The following is a 23,939-nucleotide window of genomic DNA, read 5'->3' as shown; positions in this document are numbered from 1 at the left end:
TGTTTGCCAGCCGGGTGCTTTGAGGTGCAGTTGTTCATGTAGAGAGCGAGAAGAGCAGCAGAGAGAGGACACAACTTTGGGGCTCTCTGGTGCCATCAGGAAGCCATTGGCAGATGGCCGGCGAGATGCTGAGCTGGAGAAGCTTGGAGGAGAGGAGTTCGGGGATGATGATGTTCAAGGCAGAGCTGAAGTCTACGAACAGAATCCTTGCATAGGTCCCCGTGCCGTCGAGGTGTTCTAGGATGAAATGCAGTCCCATGTTGACTGTGCCATCCACAGACCTGTTTGCTCGGTATGCAAATTCCAGGGGGTCCAGCAGGGGTCCTTTGACGCTCTTGAGGTGGTCCAGTATGATGCGTTCAAAGGACTTCATGACCACAGATTTCAGGGCGACAGGCCTGTAGTCATTCAGACCCGGGATTGCAGGTTTCTTGGGGACTGGGATAATGGTGGAGCGTTTGAAACAGGATGGTATTTCAAACAGTTCCAGAGATCTATGGAAGATCTGTGTGAAGACTGGAGCGAGCTGGTCCGCGCAGACTTTGAGCCAAGATGTGGACACAAGGTCTGGTCCCACCGCTTTGTTGATCTTTTGAAGATGCATCTATAGAGAAAAACCTTAACGTAGCTTAATCTCACAAAACTTCAATCACTTGTCAACAAAATGTATGTGGACACCTCTAGCTATGGCTACTTCAACCTCTGAAATTATCATATATTTTGGATTTTATGGGCGTTACCTTGCTCACCATATAGAAATACCTTATTACTTTGCTGAATAGGTTGTCGGGTTGTCTGGAGACGTCTCGCAGACATCTTTCTGGTGAGAGCACAAGCAATATTTTGAACTATTTTGAAGGGTCGCCAGGACTGATCAGTCTCTGCAGTTTCGGCGACGTCCCCATACCAACATTATTAATCATTATGAGGAATGTTTGGGCACAACACATTCTGGGTTTTCGGAAGGGAGGACATGATTGTGATGGGGAAGGACCAGGCAGTTGGGCGACGGCACATCTCCTATGCCATGGGCCACTTCCCCTCTCCGGTCCCCTTTGCCTGTCTGACGTTGTTTCTTACACACCGGATTCATGCTTGGAGAATCTGGAGAGAATCTGGAGAGCCCAATCATTTACGCTCGGTCAGGGTCACTCTCTAATTGCTATACAAAGCTATTGTGAACCCTTTATCTTCTTTACCTTTTTAATACAGCCATTTATTGTATTCTTTGGTATCCTACTTTTAAACAGAAACCGACTAAACTCGTTTCTTTGATACATATTTAATATTCAGCTTCTATTCATAAACAAATTGGCTGATGACGTTAATATTTAAATTCAGTGACATTCTCCAAAATGTGATGTGGGGTAATTTTGAGAAAAGAGTTCATTAGATTTGCAGATTTTCAGCATTACAAGCTTTGAATTGGTGCAAATGATTGACACGTGAACCTGCCTCATTATGGGGCCGCCACTGTCTTGTCTCTCCATGGCCATGAACAACAGTGACCAGGGGATTTTAACTCCCTCATCAGACATCCTGGTGATGTTCCTGAGGACCTAGCTGGGCATAATTAATTTGGTTAGCTATGCTTATAAGTCCCAATGACCTTTACAACAATGTGCTCAAATCATTTTTCTCTCATGTTGGCATGCAAGATGAAAAGCCCTTTTTTCTTATTTGTCATTGAGCTGAATGCCATGCTGAAAATGTCACAGGTGTATCACGACTGCAGCTCAATTCTTAAACTGCAAGAGTGGACCTGAATGGAAACGTGTGCAAAGAGGCAGCTCTAGAAAGTAAATGGGCATCTAAGCACCCTCTTGTTGATGTCTTCATCTGCGACATTTCCTGACTCATTTCCGAAGTAAGCTGGCTCCCTGATTTCCTTGCAATGCCTAATCATGACCACTTAATGAGGCTCCACACGAGCATTTTAACGCTACTTTCTCCATTTCCTCTGTGTTGGATAAGTTGAATGGAGGTGAGAGAGTGCCAATGCCATGTGTCAGAGAGTATTAGCTCTTACTACAGCTTGTCACTTCTGGTTTACTAGGAAATATCCTCAGTGGTTGCGCCTTGACTTCGAGTCAGGCTACAATTGTAAAGGGGATGCCCTGAGCACACTTATTCAAAATTGCATTCCAACAACATTTCCACAATGAAAGAGACCAGACCAAAATAAGCAGCGCCGACTACTTTCAGTCCATGAAAAAACTATGGGAAATATCTACTGCTTTTCAACCCTTTACAGGGCAGTCTTTGGAATACATGTTTTTTTTTTTTTTTACTTAGCTTACTTTAAAATATAATTATTGGGTTTAAAGTATTGATACATCACTAACATTTAGTTTTATTTGCTTATTGACTGGGAGAAAAGACATAGCTTTATAATGATGCATATGGTGTCTGTTGAACAATAATGCAAAACATTTAAAATAATTTTAGTATATTACTTCCTGCAGTGTTTCATAATTTGTTGCTATTTTTGATAAATAAATGTTCAAAGCATTTCATCCATTACATTCCTAATGTCCGCAAGACACAAACAATGGCAACCTACATGAGTTTACAAAGTGAGTGTTTGTCACTTTTAGAGACTGTGCAAACATAGAAAATGAATTGATGAGTGATTACCTCCTACTGTGTGTGTCTGATGTGCCCAGATTTGGTGTCAAGTGGAGCGTAATGTGATGGACTAATTATGGATGCCTGGGCCAAGGAGCGGCGACATGCTGCAATGTGCTTATTAGCCCTTTGGCATACATGAGTGGAAGTACCGAGCATCTGACTCCAATGAAACACTGTTATTAAATTGAAAATATAGAATTTGTTCCCACACGACATGGTCTTAATGGTTATATTTTGTTGGAATACTAGTATGTGCCAGCATACTTGACTTTCACCATTTTTTTTTCCAAATTATTCCTGTTGATAAAATGTTTCAACATACAGTACGAAGTTACCAGTGTTATAGTATACCTACAGTACTTGATTGCATGGCAATATTCGCCATTGATGCTTCACCATTGGTCAAATCAAGTACAACTCGGTACTATTTCCATTGCTTGGTCAAGCAGCATTCATAGTGTATTCAGCTTATATTGTGTGCAGCTGGTGCCAACTCCTTGGTAGAACACAGCTAGAAAGCACACAAAAAAAAAAAAAAAAACACATAGGCTAAACTTAGCTTACCCCATTGCTGTGCTGTAGCTCTGGATGCTGCAGCGTATTATCCATTCAGTCTACACTTTGCAACAGTTGTCTATTTTCTTGCTGCCATTAGTCTCCTCTCAAATAAAAATCTGCCTCCTTATTGTTCTCAAGTCCTACAGTGCATGTCCAGAAATAAAGGACACTCTTGTTCTCCTCCATTGTTGTTTGTTAGTGTTTCTTATTCGGACTGATGAGGCAGTAACAGTTTTCTGCAGTACTTACGTAGTAATGTCATTTGGTTTCCTGTCTGAGACTGCCAATATTTTTTAATATTAGCCAGATAAAAACAAAATTAGCAAATAAAACGCAGAACTAAGGCTCATGACAGAGTAAAGACTTTAAACATTTGCCAAGAGACCTTTTGAAGGTCAGCCTTGTAATTGCAACATTATGGTGCAGCAACCTTCATTCCCCGTGGGCAGCAGAGAACGCACTGGTTGTTAAGAAACACAGGTAACACAATGTTACATGAGAAACACCTTGCACATGCTCTCTCTCTCTTTCTCTCTCTCTCTCTCTCTCTCTCTCTCTCTCTCTCTCTCTCTCTCTCTCTCTCTCTTTCTCTCTCTCCCTCTCTCTCCCTCTCTCTCTCTCTCTCTCTCTCTCTCTCTCTCTCTCTCTCTCGCTCTGTCTCTCTTGCATTTAATTAACAAAGTTGCAAGAATGTACAAATCCCCCAAAAACAATTTAGTGAATTTTCTATAGCAACAATCCCTTAAGTTATTCATGAAGACATCCCCGACCACTTACAATACTTTTCAACACTGGTGCTGTGGAGGAGGAGCTGAGGGGAGCTGTCTCCTCAAGTGCAGAACAAGTCTTAATCAGACGCTTGATAAAGACTTACCGCGGGGGAGCATTGCTCAAGCTGCAGAGATGCTCCATTGATCATCACTGGTGAATCTCTGCAGTCAAAGATGATCAGCTAATAGAATAATGTGACAGCAGCATTACATGTCGCCTCAGGTTTGGGGTCGGCCAAAACCTCACACTGCCTGGAGTAGAATTATTCACTGTGCATCTTTATGGTAGGAAGTAGAAAACACAGTACAATGTCATTAACATTTTAATAGGACAGTGTTTAATGTTGAGACATTGTAATAAATGGTCGAAATCATTATTTAGTTAATAGTCCTTAATCAGTCCTGTTTGCATGGACTGAACATAGTGTATTGAGTCACGCCCATATTATACTGTATACAGTACCTACAGTCCCTGTAAAGTCCCAGTAAAGTGAAATCATAGATTTGTTTCTGAACACATTATACATGTTTGGAGATAACGCTTGAAAACAACCCTGTGCAAAGACTGAGAACTACGTAGTACTTAATTGCGGAGCTATAAGGTTAAATTATTTTTAACCATTTCTTTTTTCCTGGCCATATAAGAACTTGAGCTGCCCAGTGACGTTGTTGGGCGACTGGTCATATTAAGGCCCAAGCAATGAGTGTAAGTTGGCTTGTGTGCTTAATTTATGATTTTAGTCCACAGTAAATATAAAATTTTGAAGTTGAGCCTCCTAATGTGATTTTCCATTGTGTAACGTAATATCGTTTTCATAGTGCATGTACACTGCTAGCTACAGTAGTGGTATTTTGATTGACAGTTAACAGTTGAGCGCCCACAGCATTTGAGAGCGGAGACAATGGCTTTTATTCATTTACATTTGGTAGGGTTGTTAACAACACTTCTCTGTGTTGTGCCACATTTACAGGACATGTATTTTTGCTTTACAAAGTCATCAATGAATTTATTAGACCACCTTCCAAAGTCATGTTTAGAGAATTACAGCAGACTTATACCCCCTTTTTTAGCTATGCTAAAATTAGTCTGTTTTGAGGGGGCTGTCTCATGCAAATAAGTCACTGCTCACCCTGCCCCATTCTACTGCAGAACCAATTTGTGTGCTAATCTGTGTATTTGTGCATGCAGTCGACACATCGCCCAAAATTTTGATTAAACATTATTTGGTAAAATTGGAATACTGCTCTATGATTTTTCTGGCAACCATTCCAGGGTGTGCTCACTGCAGCTCACGCACGACCGTATTTAAACATAGCTACTAGTGATTGTAGTAACCCGAACTGCAGTACCGTCCGTGCAGTTGTTGTGCTGCTCTAGTCTCTGCCACAGATCTTTGAGAGACTTGATTCCACTTCAAGTTTCCCATGTTAGATTACCATGCTGGGGTGCCAGCTCTATTCAGGCACACTGCAATCCTTGCCAGCGGCCTACTTTTGACTCAGTGAGCGAGAAGATTGTGTGTCACGTGCTGTGGGAAACGCCCATGTAGGGCTGACATTAAGCTCTCCTGTGGTTGAATCTCTAGAGCTATGTCAGGTTTCCATTATGATATCTAATGAACATAGCCTTCATATCCTCGCCGCTCAAAATTAACAGATCCCCCCCCCCCCTCACCTTCTGATAAACGCAACTCAGCACAGCAACAGAATCAAGCACCATCCTTTATTGGCCCAGTCATTACATTTTATTGGCAAGACCCCTCCAAATATTGCCCTGGGATTCAAATCATTACTCATTCATGTTATTCACAATTCACTCCAAATTATAACACATTTATTCACATATTCATTCATCTGCTCCCCTTTGTGAGAAATAGCTCCTCGCATCACACCTCACATTTTGTTATAAATCTTAAAATGAATGTGTAGTGCATTGTCTTAACTACTCTGCGGCAATAATTGGTTCAAAAGTCCATTCTGAGATTTTCCACAAAGAGATATTTATCCATCCCTTCGATTTAAAAATTAAGGAGTGGCTCTTTTTCATACAATCCTAATTATTCATCAAATTTTAAACAGATTTCATGATTTAATTTCTCAAAGTACCCACACTTTATTAAAATCTGTAAAACAACAATATTATGTGATTGAACAATATGTGCTTTGTTATTATAAAAGGTGTGCTCACCTGCAGTGGGTCTTCTTGCGGAATTAAATTGATGTAATGAAAGAACCGTAGATTTGCAGTATGTTTTCATAATATTAATCTGACAGATTCCATTCACCTTCCATGTTGATATATTTACTGTCAACCAAATGAATCAGACAAAACCTGTCTGGTATAATATAAAACAAAGACTGCAGCTACATTGCTGTTCACTTTCTGTGTCTATAGATTGTACTCTTAAAAATGTTTTTTAAACAAAATGTATCACTCTTGACAAAAAGTAATAATTGTGTCTGGATTTTAATTTTGACTCCCCAGGTTATTGATCTATGGCCAGTACTGCAGCCACATGGAGAATGCCCAGAAGACACTGGATGAGCTAATAGCAACACGGGAGGATGTGAAGATCAAAGTCGAGGTAATCACCTACACCAATCAACTGATTTTATTCAACATGCTTTACTGTCAAAACTCTAAAACTTAAGATTTGTCTTGTCTCAACAGCAATCGAAAGGCCACACCAAAATACTGAAAAGCATGTTGTTACTTTTGCAATAAAATGACGTTGGAACTCAGAACCAGATGTTATTTTTGGTTCAATGCAGGTGGATAATTTAAGTTTGGCTTTCATTTCATGAGTCCAAGGAGGACTCAAATAGACTGACTATTTTACTTGGAAGTAAGGTTAAACCAAGGGTCTCGTTTCAGAGTTCAAAATGTTGTTACATTACATGCAGAAATACAATTTCCAGTGATTCTCAAAGTGTGGTATGTGGGATCCTACCAGTGGTACATAAAATAATCAGTGAATTAAATACAGGTAAAAAAAAAAAAAAATTGTTTTAATCTAAAACAGTGTAAAACTTAAGCACTGTAATTAATGCCCCCCCCCACAAAAGGTTTATAATTGTGTGTATTAATAGTTACAATTGTACACTGTACCACAAACTATGATCCCAAAACAACATTACCCCGGTTTAAAGTTGATTTGATCTAGAAAAGTGCACCCGAAGTGCGTGTATACATGCAGTGACAACTCTCTCCTAACGTCTTCGACCTCCTAGCCAAAATATTTTACACTTATTACACAAATTATTGGCGCCGTCTTGTGGCATCTTAGAGCATTTCGGAAAGAGCACAAAACAGCGAATAGGTGAATTTTTAAGTGAGTCACAAAGGAGAAGGAGAAGATTGATGATTAGTTAAAAAAAAATATATATACATATATGCGCTTAGGTGAATTCACAAATAGGTGGGGGAACATTGTACGCTCTCAAAAGCTTTATATGGTGATTAAAATGCTTCTCACAGTCTTGTAACACAACAAAGTCGTTAAGAATGGAATAAGCCTCTTTTGTTACTGCAGCGCTATGAAATCTGGAAAACATGCCGAGATACAAACCTCTAAGAGGGAGCCTTAAAGGCTTACTGTTTCTTTTGGAAGCATGCCATTTGGTTTTGTCAAAGGAACCTCCAAGTTAGCATGCATGGTATTTGTGTCACAAATAGCTGGCACAACAAATGCTTTTGAGCTGACACAACAAGTGCTCTTATGTACTCAAAGAATAAACTGACCTCATTGTTGCTCATGGAATTGCACCCAAAATCTGGAAGCATTGCCGCCACAGCAACCACATGCCATGAATTATTAATCAAGAATGCTTGTCCCTTAATTGGGTAGGAAACGGTACATGCTGAATTATGTAATATGTAATGAACCGACATACTGTGTGTGTTTTCCTTATAGGAATGTACTATGAAAGTGCAGGAAGGCAAATTCAAGCTGCAGGATCTTCTGGTGGTTCCCATGCAGAGGGTACTCAAGTATCACCTACTATTAAAGGTAGGTTGTAGTATAAAAGAAAGTATAGGCTAGGCCAGTGGCCACTCACACTTAATCTACTTTTCTTTTATCATAATCTTTAAGAGCTCTTTGTATTCCGTTGGGATTGCTCAATGCAGTTACCTGCTTGTAAGTACTTGAACATACTACATCTATCAATGCCCTACGCCAAATGCAGGCCCCTGGCAGCATGGAGCCCTCACCCTACCACGGTGTGGCCTGCAAGTTGCTAGATACCAATATGTATCACGTCCAGCTTGTTACACACAGTGGGAGATTTGAAAACTGGGGAAGGTCAGCAGCCTCAAACCACAGCGGTCAAGTAAGAAGTCTTTGGGCGGGAATTATCCACTCGGCCGGGCTGTGTTTTGGCCATGCCAGCGTCCACGCCCGTTTGTTTTCACATTCTCTCCCTAGCTATAATGCTCATCGAATTCAGCTGCTGGGTATCACCTGGGGCCACCTGGTTTTGGTGTGGTTGTGGTCAAGTGTAATAGAGCAAACATTTGTGATTCACAGTGATCAAAGTTTCCTATTCCTAAATGATTGGTTTGTCTGTCTTGTAGCACAATCGATTTTTTCTATCCCCATTAATTGTGCATGTGCTGTGACACGTCAAGGTGGGCGTTTGCCGTTGCAGTGCTGTGCCTTGAGTTTTTTTTCTTTTTTAACAATCTTTATTTAACAGTACAGTGGATCCTCGATAAATCGGAGCCAGATATAACAGAGATCGGATAAAACGGACCGTCAAGAAAATGTCAAAAACTATTTTTTCTTTGTCAAATAAAATGCCGTTGACAGTCTGTTTTTTTCCAGAATTGACCGCTGTTATTTACTGCCGCTGTGGTGCAATGCAGGCAGAGCATGGAACTGACGTATTTCTGGGTCGCAGATATAAAATATTACTTGATCTAATTCCAAAAGACGTACCTACGTTGTGGCCATGTTGAATGTGGGACATTGACGTATCAATGGTTATATCTGTTGTCAATTATACAGTACATAGTGCAGAGAGAGAGCGGCACAGCTGTGGCGTTAACGCTTTGGAGTACAAAACACAAGTCTTTGGAGTCTGTAACATGCTATTTTTGGTACTGTAACAGTTTTTTGTTGTTAAGCCATTCACCTTTGGCAACAGATTTGGAACGAGGAAGCACACTAATTCCTCGCAGCTCATGAAAGCGACTCGCCTATGATGCACACTGTATGTCAACAATGTCACCATGACCAAGCACACCGGCGTGGTAAGTTTGGATAAGATGTGAAACTTTCAAACATTTTCAAGTTTTTAAAAAATACTTATTTACAATAACTTTGTACTGTACTGGCCATTTTAGGCCACATAAGAAAACCTACAAAACAATCATTTTGTACTGTACAGTAATACGGGTGCACATGGCCTCAAAAGAAAAAGAAAAAAAAGTCGCTTCAATGTAATGGACAATCAGCTATCTCAGACAACCCCCTGCCCCTATGAGTCTGTTCTATCGAAGTTCCACTGTATGTCAAAGATAGTTGAACATTTCAACTCGAGTGCAGTATCGCTGTGGCGTCAGTCGGCGGATGCAATAAGAGAGGGGCTGTCGGAGTGATTTCAGAGTGCTAACAGCAATACATAGACATGAATAGAAGAATGACATTGATAGTGACACTTGCCAAGGTGAAAGGCTTTATGTTTTTGTGTAAAATTGTTTTGTTCATTTTGTTCTTTGAACAGTGATTTTGTGTGCGAATGATGCATGGTTCATTTTGTGCACAAATAAAATGTTTTGAATTTGAAATAAACAACATATTATTTTACAAATTAAGAAGAATTCCGTGAATCTGTGTCTGAAACTTCATTACCTCCTAGATGTTTAGAAACCATGAAAAAATGGAATGAAACAAATTTTGAAAATGTTTGTAAGCTTTTGAAATGCTAATAAAGTGTTTTGGGACCATATTATGTGGTTTATTTATGGTTTAAACTATTAATATAAGCAGTTCTAATCACTTTTAGGGGAGCGTCACTTATTTTCGGAATTGGTTGTTCGCAGTAAGGCTCATTCCCTAGCCACAGTCCACTGTACTGGATTATGTGTTGTGTGAGCTAAGTAGCTAACAGTTGTAGGAGTGTCAGGTGTGATGCTCACCTTGACTTGTACCAGCTTGGAATTCATATTCGATAAAGCAAATAATGTAATAGTCAAAACAAAAAAGAAGAATTCTCTCGTGTGCTCCTTTCTCATTGACAACATATGAAACAAGCTGAGCATTGTAACCTCCGCCATGTTTTAATTGACTTTGCATCTCAACCGTAGATCATTAGTGTTCATGGTGTGATACATAATGGCAAGTGCTTTGTGTTAGGTAATTGAAGGTCCAGGCAGTACTGTGACTTCTGTTTCAGTTTGAATTGAACCCCTACAGTCCAAAGATTCAGCAAGGCACTAAGGTCAAATCAACCGTGCACTCATGAGATTAAGCTCACCCAATTTCACTGCTCTTCACAGCTTTTCAGAGAGGTGCTGCTGTATACTGTGAATGGGGCACGTCACAGTGTACACACAAATGTATTGTGTGTGTATTAGAAAGAGTGTGTCTTGCCGTAGGACACGTTCTGTTTATGGAAAGATATCATCCTAGCAACATTTTTGTATTCATTCATGGATTGAACACACAAGAAACTCTTCTCTAGCAGTGTTTTACAAAGGCTTGTCATGTCATATATTTAATCACGACTACTTTTTTGGTCTAAAAGGTTGGATTTTAACACATGATTAAAAATTTCGCCCAAAACAGCCCTGTCTTTTGGTTATATAGTTTCTCTATGTTGTTAAAAGTGGGTCTAGTGTCCAAAATCTAATTCACCTTTAAACGGCTGATTATTTCGCAGAAGAAGAATAGACTTTAGGAGGTCAGAGGTCAAGTTTGTCTTGATTTAAAAGCAAAAGGACTAAAATACAAGAAACAGCAGTAGCAAAAGTAAAAGTCCATATTGAACATAATAAATATGACCTAACTCAATTAAATTTTGTTAATATAGGAGAAGCAGGCGGCACGGTGGACGACTGGTTAGAGCGTCTGCTTCACAGTTATGAGGACCGGGGTTCAATCCCCGGCCCCGCCTGTGTGGAGTTTGCATGTTCTCCCCGTGCCTGCATGGGTTTTCTCCGGGCACTCCGGTTTCCTCCCACATCCCAAAAACATGTATGGTAGGTTAATAGACAACTCTAAATTGCCCGTAGGTGCGAATGTGAGTGCAAATGGTTGTTTGTTTGTTTGTATGTGCCCTGCAATTGGCTGGCAACCTATTCAGGGTGTACCTGTGTACCTGCTCCTGCCCGATGAGTGCTGGGATAGGCTCCAGCACGCCCGCGACCCTAGTGAGGAGAAGCGGCTCAGAAAATGGATGGATGGATAGGAGAAGCAATCAACAGACAAGGATTGTATTTAAAAGGAAATATGTGAAAGGAGGCCATTTATTTTTTTACAGTATACAACAGTTTGCAGGTGTCCTGTGACATGCTTTCATCAAAATACTCCAAGGACCAACAATTACAGCACTCCTTACACTGCTATCCTACGTGACGGGAAAATATTAGAAATAGCCACATTATTTTTCAGTGGATTTTATAAATGTACCTAATGAAATGTCTAGTGAATGTAAATTTCTATATTTTTATGTTATAAAAGGTCTGTTAAATATACTATTTATATTTGCAATTGAGATTTGCATTTGTTCTGACTTTATCAGACCAGTTATATTTCAATAGAAGTACAGTATAATCTGTTGCACATTGTCTCCTTTTCCACTTGCAATGATTTATTGGTCTAAATCTCATTGCAGCTCAACGGCATTTCATACATCATTGCAGCATTTAATTATTTCCCCCACGGTGGAAGAGAAAAAAGCAATTGCTGATCATAAAGATGTGGAATGTTTGTTTGTGGAAGACCACAGTTGTTGTTTTCCAGTCACTGCAATTTCAGAACTGGAGACAACATACACTGATGGCCTCTTCTCTTATGTATGTTGCCTTGTCCTTGGCTTCAGTGTATTCTGAACCATATCAGGGTTGAATCTGTAATCAAAGTAAAGAGCTAATGTACATCACTATCAGCAAACCCCTCTTGCCATGAGTGGTCAATATCATCTCGAGTTCACCCTCGATGTCAAAGAGGCTTTTCTCTTTATGCTGTACAACAATAACATAACACAACTACACGTATTTCCTTACAGGAACTTCTGAGTCACTCGACGGACCGACCAGAGAGACAACAACTGAAAGAGGCGCTTGAGGCTATGCAGGTCTGTGTTGCAAATATTGAAAATTTATTTTTTGCTAGAAATGAACTTTTTTTGCTCTCTCAGGACTTGGCCATGTACATCAATGAGGTCAAGCGGGACAACGAGACACTGAAGAAAATAAGTGAATTCCAAAGTTCTATAGAAAATCTTGTAAGTATTTTCACTTGGTCATCACTCCTATAATACAGGTAGTTTAGTATATTTGAATTTGTGTATACTGAGAATCATGTTTTTATTTCAGAAAATGCAGAATGGCTTGCTCACAGACATGTTCATAAATAGGCATAAAAGTAAAGATTTTCTTGGTTGTTTAATTTCATACTTGATGGGTGGGCATGCATTCCATAGGCACAACAATTTGAGTACAAGGAATTAAAAAGTCAATTTTCCACAATATGCCCCTTTTAAAGGTTGAACAAAAACTGCTGTGGGTTGACTTTCCAAACTTTGAAACAGTAATTCTCCGAAGAAACAATGGAAATCGAAATAATTGGTCAGACTGTCACTATCATAAAAACTTTAACTTTACAGGCAATGTTTTAAGTAGCATTTTAACGTTCTAAACTGGCATTCAAGTGCAAAAAGAAGTTCACAAATGTACAACAAAACTATTTAAAACTAGATTCTCAGTGAGGTTAAGTTTTGCACGACATCGTGACAAGAGACATCATACATGATTCAACATGTTTCAACCTCTTAGTTTTTGTGCAATTTCAGAGGCGTTTTTTTTCGCCTAAATTTTTGTACGTTTCCAAATTTATGACCTCAAGGGAATTTCAATTTTGGGGTTCCACTTGAATTATGGCACATCATTAGGCTTTTAAAAATTGATTAAAGTGACTTCTCCACATAAGGATGGAGATGTACTCTATCCCAACAGGAGCTGCATCATTTATTCTATATCTATTTGGATTCTCTGTGAGGCTCGTGTGCTTCTGAATTATGTATAGGATCTCATTAGTCATAGTGATCAGTGAATTGACCCTGGCTGTCTGTGTGACCTAAGCAGCAGGTGAAGCTGGAGGAGTATGGGAGGCCAAAGATTGACGGAGAACTTAAGGTCTGCTCCATTGTCAACCGTACTAAACAGGACCGGTGAGTCTCAATGATTGAGAAAAGAAAAAAAAAGGACAAAAATAAATGAATGTAATGCATGAATAAGTATTCACTCATTGTAAAATGTGTATTTGCAGGTATATTTTCCTGTTTGATAAAGTGGTCATTGTCTGCAAGAGGAAAGGTTATAGCTATGAGCTCAAAGAGATTATTGAACTGCAGTCTTATAAGATGTCTGATGACCCCATGAACAACAGAGACATGAAAAAGGTAAGCGGTCCAAATTACAATTTCAATATTTTCTTATGACAGGTGCTATAACATCCATTGGCAATCATGACAACATTTGTTGAAAGGTTGATGGCAATCACGTAACTAGAATTTGGAAGAAAGGCTTTGACATGCTAGTTGTACACATCCATGCTTGAGAAATCATATAAATGCAACAACTTTCATTTATTCATAAAAATGTACAGCAGAGCATACCGCAGTCGAACATGGCTTTTTGTTTTAAATCTGCATGTGTCTTTACATGTTGCATGTGTAACTCGGTCTTTTTATGGTGTCTTTCTTTTTGCATGCTTACCAGTCAAGTGGAAAAATGGTAAGCTCAAGTGACTCTTTCATTTAACTCATCTTCTCATGATGGCCTAGTTCTGACAGCAGTCCTGATGTTTTTTGGGTGTCATGTGGCAAATGCACGCACTGTACTCGTAATGGCCTTCAAGCTTTTGTACACGAGCATTGCTAAAGCATGTACTGCATCATTTAGGTTTGAAATAAACCGACGTCCCAAACTTCAATGCATTAGTTGAAGATTTGAATGCATTAGTTGAAGATTCCCTATTTTTTGCTTGCTCATGTTTTGTCTCCAGTGGTCTTATGGCTTCTACCTGATCCACCTGCAAGGAAAGCAGGGCTTCCAGTTCTTTTGTAAAACAGAAGAGACAAAGAGGAAGTGGATGGAACAGTTTGAAATGGCCATGTGAGTCTTATTGTAAAGCATGGTTACACTCTGCTCAATCCACTTTGACATTGTTCTTAATTACCTCAACCAAACATCGGAGCCTATGACGCAGAAAAAGAAATAATGCCAGTTGTGTGCTTTTGGGTTGTTGCTTTTACTGTTGTTGCAGGTCCAATATCAAACCGGAAAGAGCCACAGCTAACCAGCATAACTTCCAGATGCACACATTCGACAAGAATACCAACTGTCGAGCCTGCAAGATGCTACTGAGGTAACAAGAACAAACACAGAAACACAGTCCGAAGCAACAATGGATGCATCCTCCACCTTTGTCGTATAACATCCCTTAAGTCGTACAAATTGCCATTGCGTAAAGAAGTTATATAAAGTCAGCAGACTAAAGCAGTACTGTAAGTCTATATTGTTCCGCTTCGTTTTACTTGGATGAACATGTGCATTGTCACTTGTCAGCAAAGTTAAAAGTTGGGTGTTTGTTTTTACATTTTACAGTGAGTAACTTTAATTTCTTCCATCAGTCATAGACAATTTGGGGAAATGAAGCGTTTTTTGAAAAATTTTACTGAGGCTGACAGTGGATATTTTTAGACATTATCCTTGCAAACACCCCCCTCCATCATGTAAGAGCGCAGAACCATCAGAGCGGGGGATAACCCGTGTCATGGAATCACCGTGTCTGCCTCTGTCACACCAGACTGAGCAGAGCAGAGTTGGCTTGGCTAAACTCCACTTTGTGTATTGACCCACAAATTTCATGGCTGGCCTGACCTAAATTCCCACCCAGTGGAAAATGCTTGGGACAGTATTCTCGCTCCCTGCTACATGCTAATTACTCCTGTGGCCCCACCGGTCCTGTCGTGATTTATGACACTTACTACTCAAGATGACAGTGTGTGATGAATGCAAATGTCACAAAATGCAAAAAAAAAAAAAAAAATTCAATTCAAATATCGACTGGCCAAACGGAAAAAAAGAATGCGTCATGGCAGGCTTACCGTAAACAAGCAGCCTTGTCTATCCAGATTCAGAAAACTTTATTTATTCCCATAGGTCAATCGTTATTGCACATATAAAAAGTTCATTTGGATCCAAGGCAGCGGCTGTGTTCATCACGGATTTACTTGTATGTGTGTGTGTATCCATTAGGGGCATCTTCTATCAGGGTTACTTCTGCTCTCGGTGTGGAACGGGAGCACACAAAGAGTGTCTGGAAGTGATCACAATCTGCAAAATCAGTATGTCTGTTCCTATTATGTATATCAAATACAGTACCTTCTTTTGTTATTGTTTATCCCTTATAAACAACACTTCAAATCTGATAGCACTTTCATACTGGCCCAATTTTACTCATTAGTAAAATGTGCAAACATGACATATGTGCACCTAATAGATTTGAAATGTTTTGTTCAGTTATTTTGTTTATTAAATTATAAATTTATTTATTAAATTACAAATGACTTTAATTTCTTTGTTTTATTTTTGATGATATTTTTATTATTGGTTTTAAGCGTCCTTGGGTCGCTTGAAAGACGCTCTATTGTATAAATGTATTATACCTATTATTGTTATTATTATTATAATTATTATTAAATACCCTCTCTGACTTCCTCTTGCACTTGCCTTTATTTCAGATCCTCTTGACTTGGTGAGTAGATGGAAATACTGTAGGGTTGTTATGTGTAATTCATACATAAAAACTCATGAGTAACTATCGTCATGATCATCTATTTTATTTGTCATTTGCAGGAACCTGGAATGTCTTCTGGTAAGTGCACTTTCTTCACGCACAGGCTCAAAACAGACTACTGTTGTAGCATAGCTCTTTACTGCCATCTTGTGGAAAGAGCTATTTCCTCCTAGCTATAACATATCAAGCATGACCTCTCATGCTAAAGTTCCCAAGATAGCTTCATAAAAACATGCTGCATGGTGTATTTTACAGGTCCCAAGATGGTCGCAGTGAGGAACTACCACGGTACACCAGCACCACCGGGAAAGGCAGCTCTCTCCTTTCAAACAGGAGACTACATCGAGCTGCTCAAGGGGGATCCTGACACTGCGTGGTGGGAGGTAAAGCAGACACTTACCTCTTTGTAACTGAGGCACAGCGTGGCATAACGGTGAATATAAAAGGTCTATACATTCCTATTCAAATTCCAGGTTTTTGTGAAATAAAAAATAAGACCAAGATAAATCTTTGCAAAACCTTTTCACCAGGTTATGTTTGGCTCAAACACAACACTGGTCACGACCAAAAGAACACCATACGTAAACTTAAGCATGGTGGCGGCGCATAATTATGAACTGTCACAAATAGCAGTCAGTGTAAGCACAAAACCTCCCGCCTTCTGCTAGAGAGCAAAAAAAAAAAAAAAAAAAGTAATGAAAAGCCTACTAGAACATCTGGTCTTCATATGGTGTCATTAATTCATTCAACCCCAGTTATGAGAGTGTGCACACTTGTGCAACCACATTATCTTAGTTGTTTGTTTTTCACTTCCATCCATCCATCCATTTTCTGAGCCCCTTCTCCTCACTAGGGTCGCGGGCGTGCTGGAGCCCATCCCAGCTGTCATCAGGCAGGAGGCAGGGTACGCCCTGAACTGGTTGCCAGCCAATCGCAGGGCACATACAAACAAACAACCATTCGCACTCACAGTCACGCCTACGGGCAATTTAGAGTCTCCAATTAATGCATGTTTTTGGGATGTGGGAGGAAACCGGAGTGCCCGGAGAAAACCCACGCAGGCACGGGGAGAACATGCAAACTCCACACAGGTGGGGCCGGGGATTGAACCCGGGTCCTCAGAACTGTGAGGCTGACGCTCTAACCAGTCGTCCACCGTGCCGCCTGTTTTCCACTTCCCCTCTGGAAAATATTTAAAACGAACTTGCACTGATTTGAACATGTTATAGGTCTTTATAATTGTGTGAAAAGGTTTTGAAATTACAGTATTTATCTTCGTCTCATTTTTTTATATCATTAAAAACCTGGCATTTGAACAACAGTGGGTAGAATTTTTTTTATATCCACTGTGTTATTTGCACACGGTATACTGCCTCAGTGCACTCCAGTAACAATGTGTGCTTCATTGGCTTTGAAAAGTGATTAAGGCATTTTAATTTTGCTAATCGTGCTCTTTATTAAAAGGGGCTCCCATTATGAATGGCAGAGAATGCAGCGCCCTTTGTTATTTCTATGGTTGGATGGATAAGAAATAACTATTTTTAATGTGTATATTTGAACAAGGGCCTACTGTTTTTGTGTATAAGAAATTCAAACGAAACGTAACTTTCAACTCTCCTCCAGCCATGCATCACCTAAAAGGATCATCTTCACAATACATGATAATTATTTTTAGGTTTTTAAAAAAAAACTTGACACTTGATGACTATATATTAAACACATCATCACGGATTGTCCATAACGAACACCATGTTTAAGCATGAGGGTCTCCACACGTGCACTTGGCACGAGGACACCCGAGGTCGCAGTTCGATGATCGACTTTGTGGTCATGTCATCGGACTTGCGGCCGCATGTCTTGGACACTCGGGTGAAGAGAGGGGCGTAGCTGTAGCTTCTGGCAGAATCCCCTGTCAGAAGGAGTTTCAACTCCAACCACCGACAGAACTTTGCTCGTGTTCCGAGGGAGGTGGGGGACATCGAGTCTGAGTGGACCATGTTCCGCGCCTCCATTGCTGAGGTGGCCGACCGGAGCTGTGGCCATAAAGTGGTTGGTGCCTGTCGCGGCGGCAATCCCCGAACCTGTTGGTGGACACCAACGGTGAAGGATGCCTTCAAGCTCAAGAAGAGTCTATCGGGCCTTTTTGGCCTGTGGGACTCCTGAGGCAGCTGATGGGTACCGGCTGGCCAAGCGGAATGCAGCTTTGGTGGTCGCTGAAGCAAAAACTCTGGTATGGGAGGAGTTCGGTGAGGCCATGGAGAAAGACCACCGGACGGCTTCGAGGAAATTCTTGTCCACCATCCGGCGTCTCAAGAGGGAGAAGCAGTGCACCATCAACACTGTGTATAGTGGGGATGGGGCGCTGCTGACCTCGACTCGGGATGTTGTGAGCCGGTGGGGAGAATACTTCGAAGACCTCCTCAATTCCACTGACACGCCTTCCCATGAGGAAGCAGAGTCTGGGTTCTCTGAGGCGGGCTGTCCTATCTCTGGGGTTGAGGTCACCGAGGTGGTTAAAAAGCTCCTCAGTGACAAGGCCCTGGGGGTAGATGAGATTCGCCCGGAGTTCCTAAAGGCTCTGGATGTTGTGGGGCTCTCCTGGTTGACACGCCTCTGCAACATCGCGTGGACATCAGGGAGAGTGCCTCTGGATTGACTGGGGTGGTGTTCCCCCTTTTTAAGAAGGAGGGTGTGTTCCCACTACAGGGGGATCAACTCCTCAACCTCCCTGGTAAGGTCTATTCAGGGGTGCTGGAGAGGAGGGTCTGTCGGGAAGTCGAATCTCAGATTGAGGAGGAGCAGTGCGGTTTTCGTCCTGGCCGTGGAACAGTGGACCAGCTCTCAACCCTCGGCAGGGTCCTCGAGGGTGCATGGGAGTTCGCCCAACCAGTCTACATGTGTTTTGTGGACTTGGAGAAGGCGATCGACCGTGTCCCTCGGGGGGTCCTGTGGGGGGTGCTTCGGGAGTATGGGATACCGAACCCCCTAATACAGGCTGTTCGGTCCCTGTACGACCGGAGTCAGAATTTGGTCCGCATATCCGGCAGTAAGTTGGACTCGTTTCTGGTGAGGGTTGGATTCCGCCAAGGCTGCCCTTTGTCACCGATTCTGTTCATAACTATTATGGACAAAATTCCTAGGCGCAGCCGAGGCATCGAGGGGGTCCGGTTTGGTGGCCTCAGTATTGCATCTCTGCTTTTTGGAGATTATGTGGTTCTGTTGGCTTCATCAAGCAGTGATCTCCAACTCTCACTGGAGCAGTTCGCAACCGAGTGTGATGAGCTGGGATGAGAATCAGCACCTCCAAATCTGAGACCATGGTCCTCAGTCTGAAAAAGGTGGCGTGCCCTCTCCAGGATGGGGATGAGATCCTGCCCCAAGTGGAGGAGTTCAAGTATCTTGGGGTTTTGTTCACGAGTGAGGGAAGAATGGAACCGGAGATCGACAGGCGGATCGGTGCAGCATCTGCAGTGATGCGGACTTTGTATCGGTCCGTTGTGGTAAAGAAAGAGCTAAGCCGAAAGGCGAAGCTCTCAATTTACCGGTCGATCTACGTTCCTACCCTCACCTATGGTCACAAGCTGTGGGTCGTGACCGAAAGAACAAGATCCCGGATACAAGCGGCCGAAATGAGTTTCCTCCGCAGGGTGTTAGGGCTCTCCCTTAGAGATATGATTCGGATGCCTTCCGGACGCATCCCTGGTGAGGTGTTCCGGGGACCACCCCGGACACACTGGAGAGACTACGTCTTTCGCCTGGCCTGGGAACGCCTCGGGATCCCCCCGGAAGAGCTGGATGAAGTGGCAGGGGAGAGGGAATTCTGGGCGTCCCTGGTAACGCTACTGCCCCCGCGACCCGACCTCGGATAAGCAATAGAAAATGGATGGATGGATGGATGGATACTAAACACATTGCAAGTGTACATGTAGTTTGAAACATCTGTATTATTTAATTATTTATACAGATTCATCTATCCATCCATCCATTTTCTGAGCCGCTTCCCCTCACTAGGGTTGCCGGCGTGCTGGAGCTTATCCCAGCTATCATCGGACAGGAGGCGGGGTACACCCTGAACTGTTTGCCAGCCAATCACAGGGCACATACAAACAAACAAGCATTCACACTCACATTCACACCTACGGGCAATTTAGAGTCATCAATTAACCTACCATGCATGTATTTGTGATGTGGGAGGAAACCGGAGTGCCCGGAGAAAACCCACGCAGGCACGGGGAGAACATGCAAACTCCACACAGGCGGGGACGGGGATTGAACCCCGGACCTCAGAACTGTGAGGCAGACGCTCTCATCAGTCTTCCACCGTGCCGCTATACAGATTCATATTTATTACATTTGGTGTTTTTGTATCGTGGGCAGTGTAGTGCAAAGGGTAAGAGTATGCGCTGCAACCGGAGGGTCGCTGATTCGTATCCCTCCCCGAGCTCATATTGTCACTGTGTCCCTGGGCGAAACACTTAACCCACATTGCTCATGAATGAATGTGGTTGGCTATTTGGTGGTGGTCGGTGGGGCCGTAGGCACAGAATGGCAGCCATGCTTCCGTCAGACTGCCCCAGGGTTACCTGTGGCTATAAAAACTGTGCTGTTGTATATATTAGATATTCACTTCTCCTTCCAAAGACACTAATGCTCAGTTTTTATAAACATTGTTAAACATATAACTCTTATTACATATTTCATTTGTACTCAGCTATTTAATGTTTTTGTGTGTTATATTTAATTGTCTTCCAGGGAAGGCTGATACAAACACAAAAAAATGGCTTCTTCCCCAGTTCCTGTGTGAAACCTTACCTTGACCCAAAGGTAAGTCAGCCCTGTTCAACAGCAGGTGAAATGTTACATTTTGGACAACTTCAACTTGTTTTATTTGTGACAGCCCTTCCAATCATTATCCAGCCGGCAATCGTCAAGAGATGCAGACTACTATGGATATCCTTGGTAGGCCCTTTAACTTGCATTCATTCATTCATCTACCGTTCCGCTTATCCTCACTAGGGTCGCGGGCGTGCTGGAGCCTATCCCAGCAATCTTCGGGCGAGAGGCGGGGTACAGCCTGAACTGGTCTCCAGCCAATCACACTCTTAACTTGCATTTTGTTCTAAATATTTTATATGCACTTTGCACTCTGTTCTACTAAATCATTACTCAGTTTATTCTTTCAACTCCATCAGTGTTAACGAGTTATTGAATGTGTTTAAATTGGACTTGATGAGCAACTTGACATGAGAACTGCTACTGTCAAAAGATGAATGACTCCATGACTGCTTGATATCAAAGTCATTCCCAAGTCATTACATGAAATGATTCCACATTTATTCTCTGCTCCTCCTTAAATAGGTTTGCAGGAAACATGGAGCGCCAGCAGGCTGATAACCTCTTAAAATCCCACAGCAGCGGGACCTACCTCATCAGAGAGAGGACGGCTGAAGCAGAGAGGTTTGCCATCAGCATCAAGTGAGTTTTACTTTTTTACAACGGGGAAAATGATCAACTGGGTGGGTTTTATTAAACAACTGTTATAGAAAGTTCCAAGGGAAGTGTTTGTGCGTGTGCATTGGGTAGCCTCAGTAACTAACATTTGGTAAATTATGATTCCACTTTAATCATGTATTTATTACCAATGAGAGAAATAGAGTGCTAAAAAGTAACTCAGTCGTGATTAAGTCATTCGCTCAGTGGTGAGCAGACAAAAATCACAAAAGGTGTGGAAACTGAATATTGTTTTGCCTCACAGATTTAACGATGAAGTGAAACACATCAAAGTCATTGAGAAAGACAGCTGGATTCACATCACGGAGGCCAAGAAGTTCGAAAGCCTTTTGGTAAATGGCAAAATCAAAAGATTCAATTACAGCAAGCCGTGATGAATCAAATGAAACACTACTTTGATTTCCTGTGTTGCGTAACAGGAGCTGGTGGAGTATTATCAGTCCCATTCACTCAAAGAGAGTTTCAAGCTGCTAGATACCACATTGCGATATCCCTACAAGGCAAAGGAGCGCTCATTAACACGGACCAGCACCCGCTCGCCAGGTAAGCTGTCTGGTCGTCGGAAGTGTAACAACTATTCATTGGGGTTGTATCGCCATTTGGGTGTCAAATATCAGTCAATAACAACACAGAAGTTGAACACTTGTTCAAAAATCTCCTTGGAGGGAGATTGAATTTCAACCCTAGATATTATAAATGCGTGATCAGAGTCATTGATTACAACCTACTGGTCATCTTCTGGATTTTGTCATGCATCCCAAAGTGGATGAAAAACAAATTTGTAGTTTAGTTGCTCTGCTTTGTCCTGGGAAGTTGGAAAATTACAATTCCATTATTCCTTCTTCCACCATTTGGCAATCATATTAATTAGTGTATGTCGACATTTTTAAAATTAGCTACCATTTTGTTTTCTAATGAAATTGTGACCTGTTGTGTGTTCTGCTCAAAAAATGAATTTTTGATGTAATTTCTCGTTCATTTTAGTCTGAAAGAATTACCAAAACAACAGTTTTGTCTCATAATGTCATAGGTTGTCAATTTTGAACACAGGTTGGTGTGTTTTCGTAATGCACACCTGCACCTTGCACCTCTCACGCAATCAAGTTACCTGAGGCGCGTGGACATGCTTGTGTGCGAGATATCTTAAGTTGTGCATGCGAAATGTATCATATCGCTCGAATATGAGTTATACGTTCGCAAGTCACACGTGCATGATATTACTCACACGTGCATTATTTTAAGATCATACACTTTTTTTTGTCTCCTCAACCTGAACATTGCTTCTTTTCATTAGTGGTCAGTTTTTTTTTTTTTTTTTTTTTTTTTTTTTTTTTTTTAAACACACCAGACTTAAAAAGTCACATGAAAATACATAAAAAAATATCAAGCTGCGTAAGAGACTTAACTTAAAAAAATTACACGTGCTTAGCCGTTTTCTCGCTGCTCTTTGGGCTCCAGCTCTGCATCCGCCACAACATATTTCCCAGTTATTTCCTTGTCTTTTTCCTTTCTTTCTTCCTCTTAGCAGCCACCTGCGCCTCCTACAACTTCTCCTTCCTCAGTCCACAGGGCTTGAACTTCTCCTCTCAGAGCTCAGCTCCTTTTTGGTCAGGTACTGGCTTACTTATAACTCTCACTCCTTTTACCTTGCCTCGAGTTGTCCCCTGTCACGTTAACCTGAAACGCATTACTTCTGCTATCCTTTGTTCATGTTATTAATGAGACTTATCATCAGTCTTCACTGGATGTATTCACTCATTAATGAAGTAAAGAAAACCAATTTCATCTCCTTAATGAAACAATTTATTGTTGGGCTACATTGGGTCACTCTCAACACTGAACTGGAGGAGTTTTTTTGCCACTCATTTTCAACACTAATTATTACCTCTGTGTGCAGTATGAACTTTCACTTGTCAGCCACAGATGGTCATCTTTAAAATTCATGATTAATAGCTTCTGCAATTGGCTGGCAACCAGTTCAGGGTGTACCTCGCCTCCTGCCCGATGACAGCTGGGATAGGCTCCAGCACGCCCGCGACCCTTGTGAGGAGAAGCGGCTCAGAAAATGGATGGATGGATGGATTCATAGCATAAACTTACTTTCAAATTGCCCTCAAGAGGTGAAATTGAGCTCCGTTTTATTTTTGTGAAATTTTCAGTGTTTACGCCTCGCGTTGTGAGCACAGCGGTGGCCAGGTATAACTTTGCGGCACGAGACATGAGAGAACTTTCACTGCGAGAAGGAGACGTCGTCAAAATATACAGCAAGATTGGTGGAGACCAAGGCTGGTGGAAGGGCGAGGCCAATGGACGGGTGAGTAAACCTCCAAACTCTCAAATGTTACTGTCTTCTACTGAAGCATTTTTAATGTAGCTACCAGCTACTCTCGTATCGTATAATATTTTATACAAGGTACAGAATCAAAAAAAATATATACAT

General features: G+C 41.5%; 1 protein-coding gene across 2 annotated transcripts in view; it reads left to right on the top strand.

Annotated features, from left to right (window-relative positions):
* vav2 (vav 2 guanine nucleotide exchange factor) overlaps window positions 1-23,939 on the top strand; it is a 190,910-nt gene that overhangs the window by 161,252 nt on the left and 5,719 nt on the right. The window contains exons 10-27 of one of the 2 annotated variants that reach the window (XM_061697656.1): window positions 6,445-6,544; window positions 7,874-7,969; window positions 12,192-12,260; window positions 12,324-12,410; window positions 13,270-13,355; window positions 13,454-13,586; window positions 13,906-13,920; window positions 14,192-14,301; window positions 14,453-14,554; window positions 15,448-15,536; window positions 16,205-16,371; window positions 20,741-20,812; window positions 20,886-20,947; window positions 21,347-21,463; window positions 21,744-21,831; window positions 21,919-22,042; window positions 23,028-23,111; window positions 23,659-23,813. In XM_061697656.1, coding sequence (XP_061553640.1) covers window positions 6,445-6,544; window positions 7,874-7,969; window positions 12,192-12,260; window positions 12,324-12,410; window positions 13,270-13,355; window positions 13,454-13,586; window positions 13,906-13,920; window positions 14,192-14,301; window positions 14,453-14,554; window positions 15,448-15,536; window positions 16,205-16,371; window positions 20,741-20,812; window positions 20,886-20,947; window positions 21,347-21,463; window positions 21,744-21,831; window positions 21,919-22,042; window positions 23,028-23,111; window positions 23,659-23,813 — 1,756 coding nt within the window. The remainder of the gene's footprint in view (window positions 1-6,444; window positions 6,545-7,873; window positions 7,970-12,191; window positions 12,261-12,323; window positions 12,411-13,269; window positions 13,356-13,453; window positions 13,587-13,905; window positions 13,921-14,191; window positions 14,302-14,452; window positions 14,555-15,447; window positions 15,537-16,204; window positions 16,372-20,740; window positions 20,813-20,885; window positions 20,948-21,346; window positions 21,464-21,743; window positions 21,832-21,918; window positions 22,043-23,027; window positions 23,112-23,658; window positions 23,814-23,939) is intronic. The other variant, XM_061697657.1, reaches the window with a different exon arrangement.

The sequence above is a fragment of the Phycodurus eques genome, chromosome 15, assembly GCF_024500275.1.
Source record: "Phycodurus eques isolate BA_2022a chromosome 15, UOR_Pequ_1.1, whole genome shotgun sequence".
Taxonomy (NCBI): Eukaryota; Metazoa; Chordata; class Actinopteri; order Syngnathiformes; family Syngnathidae; genus Phycodurus; species Phycodurus eques.
Note: the sequence above shows the minus strand (reverse complement) of the source record. Positions and strands in the feature narration are given on the sequence as shown.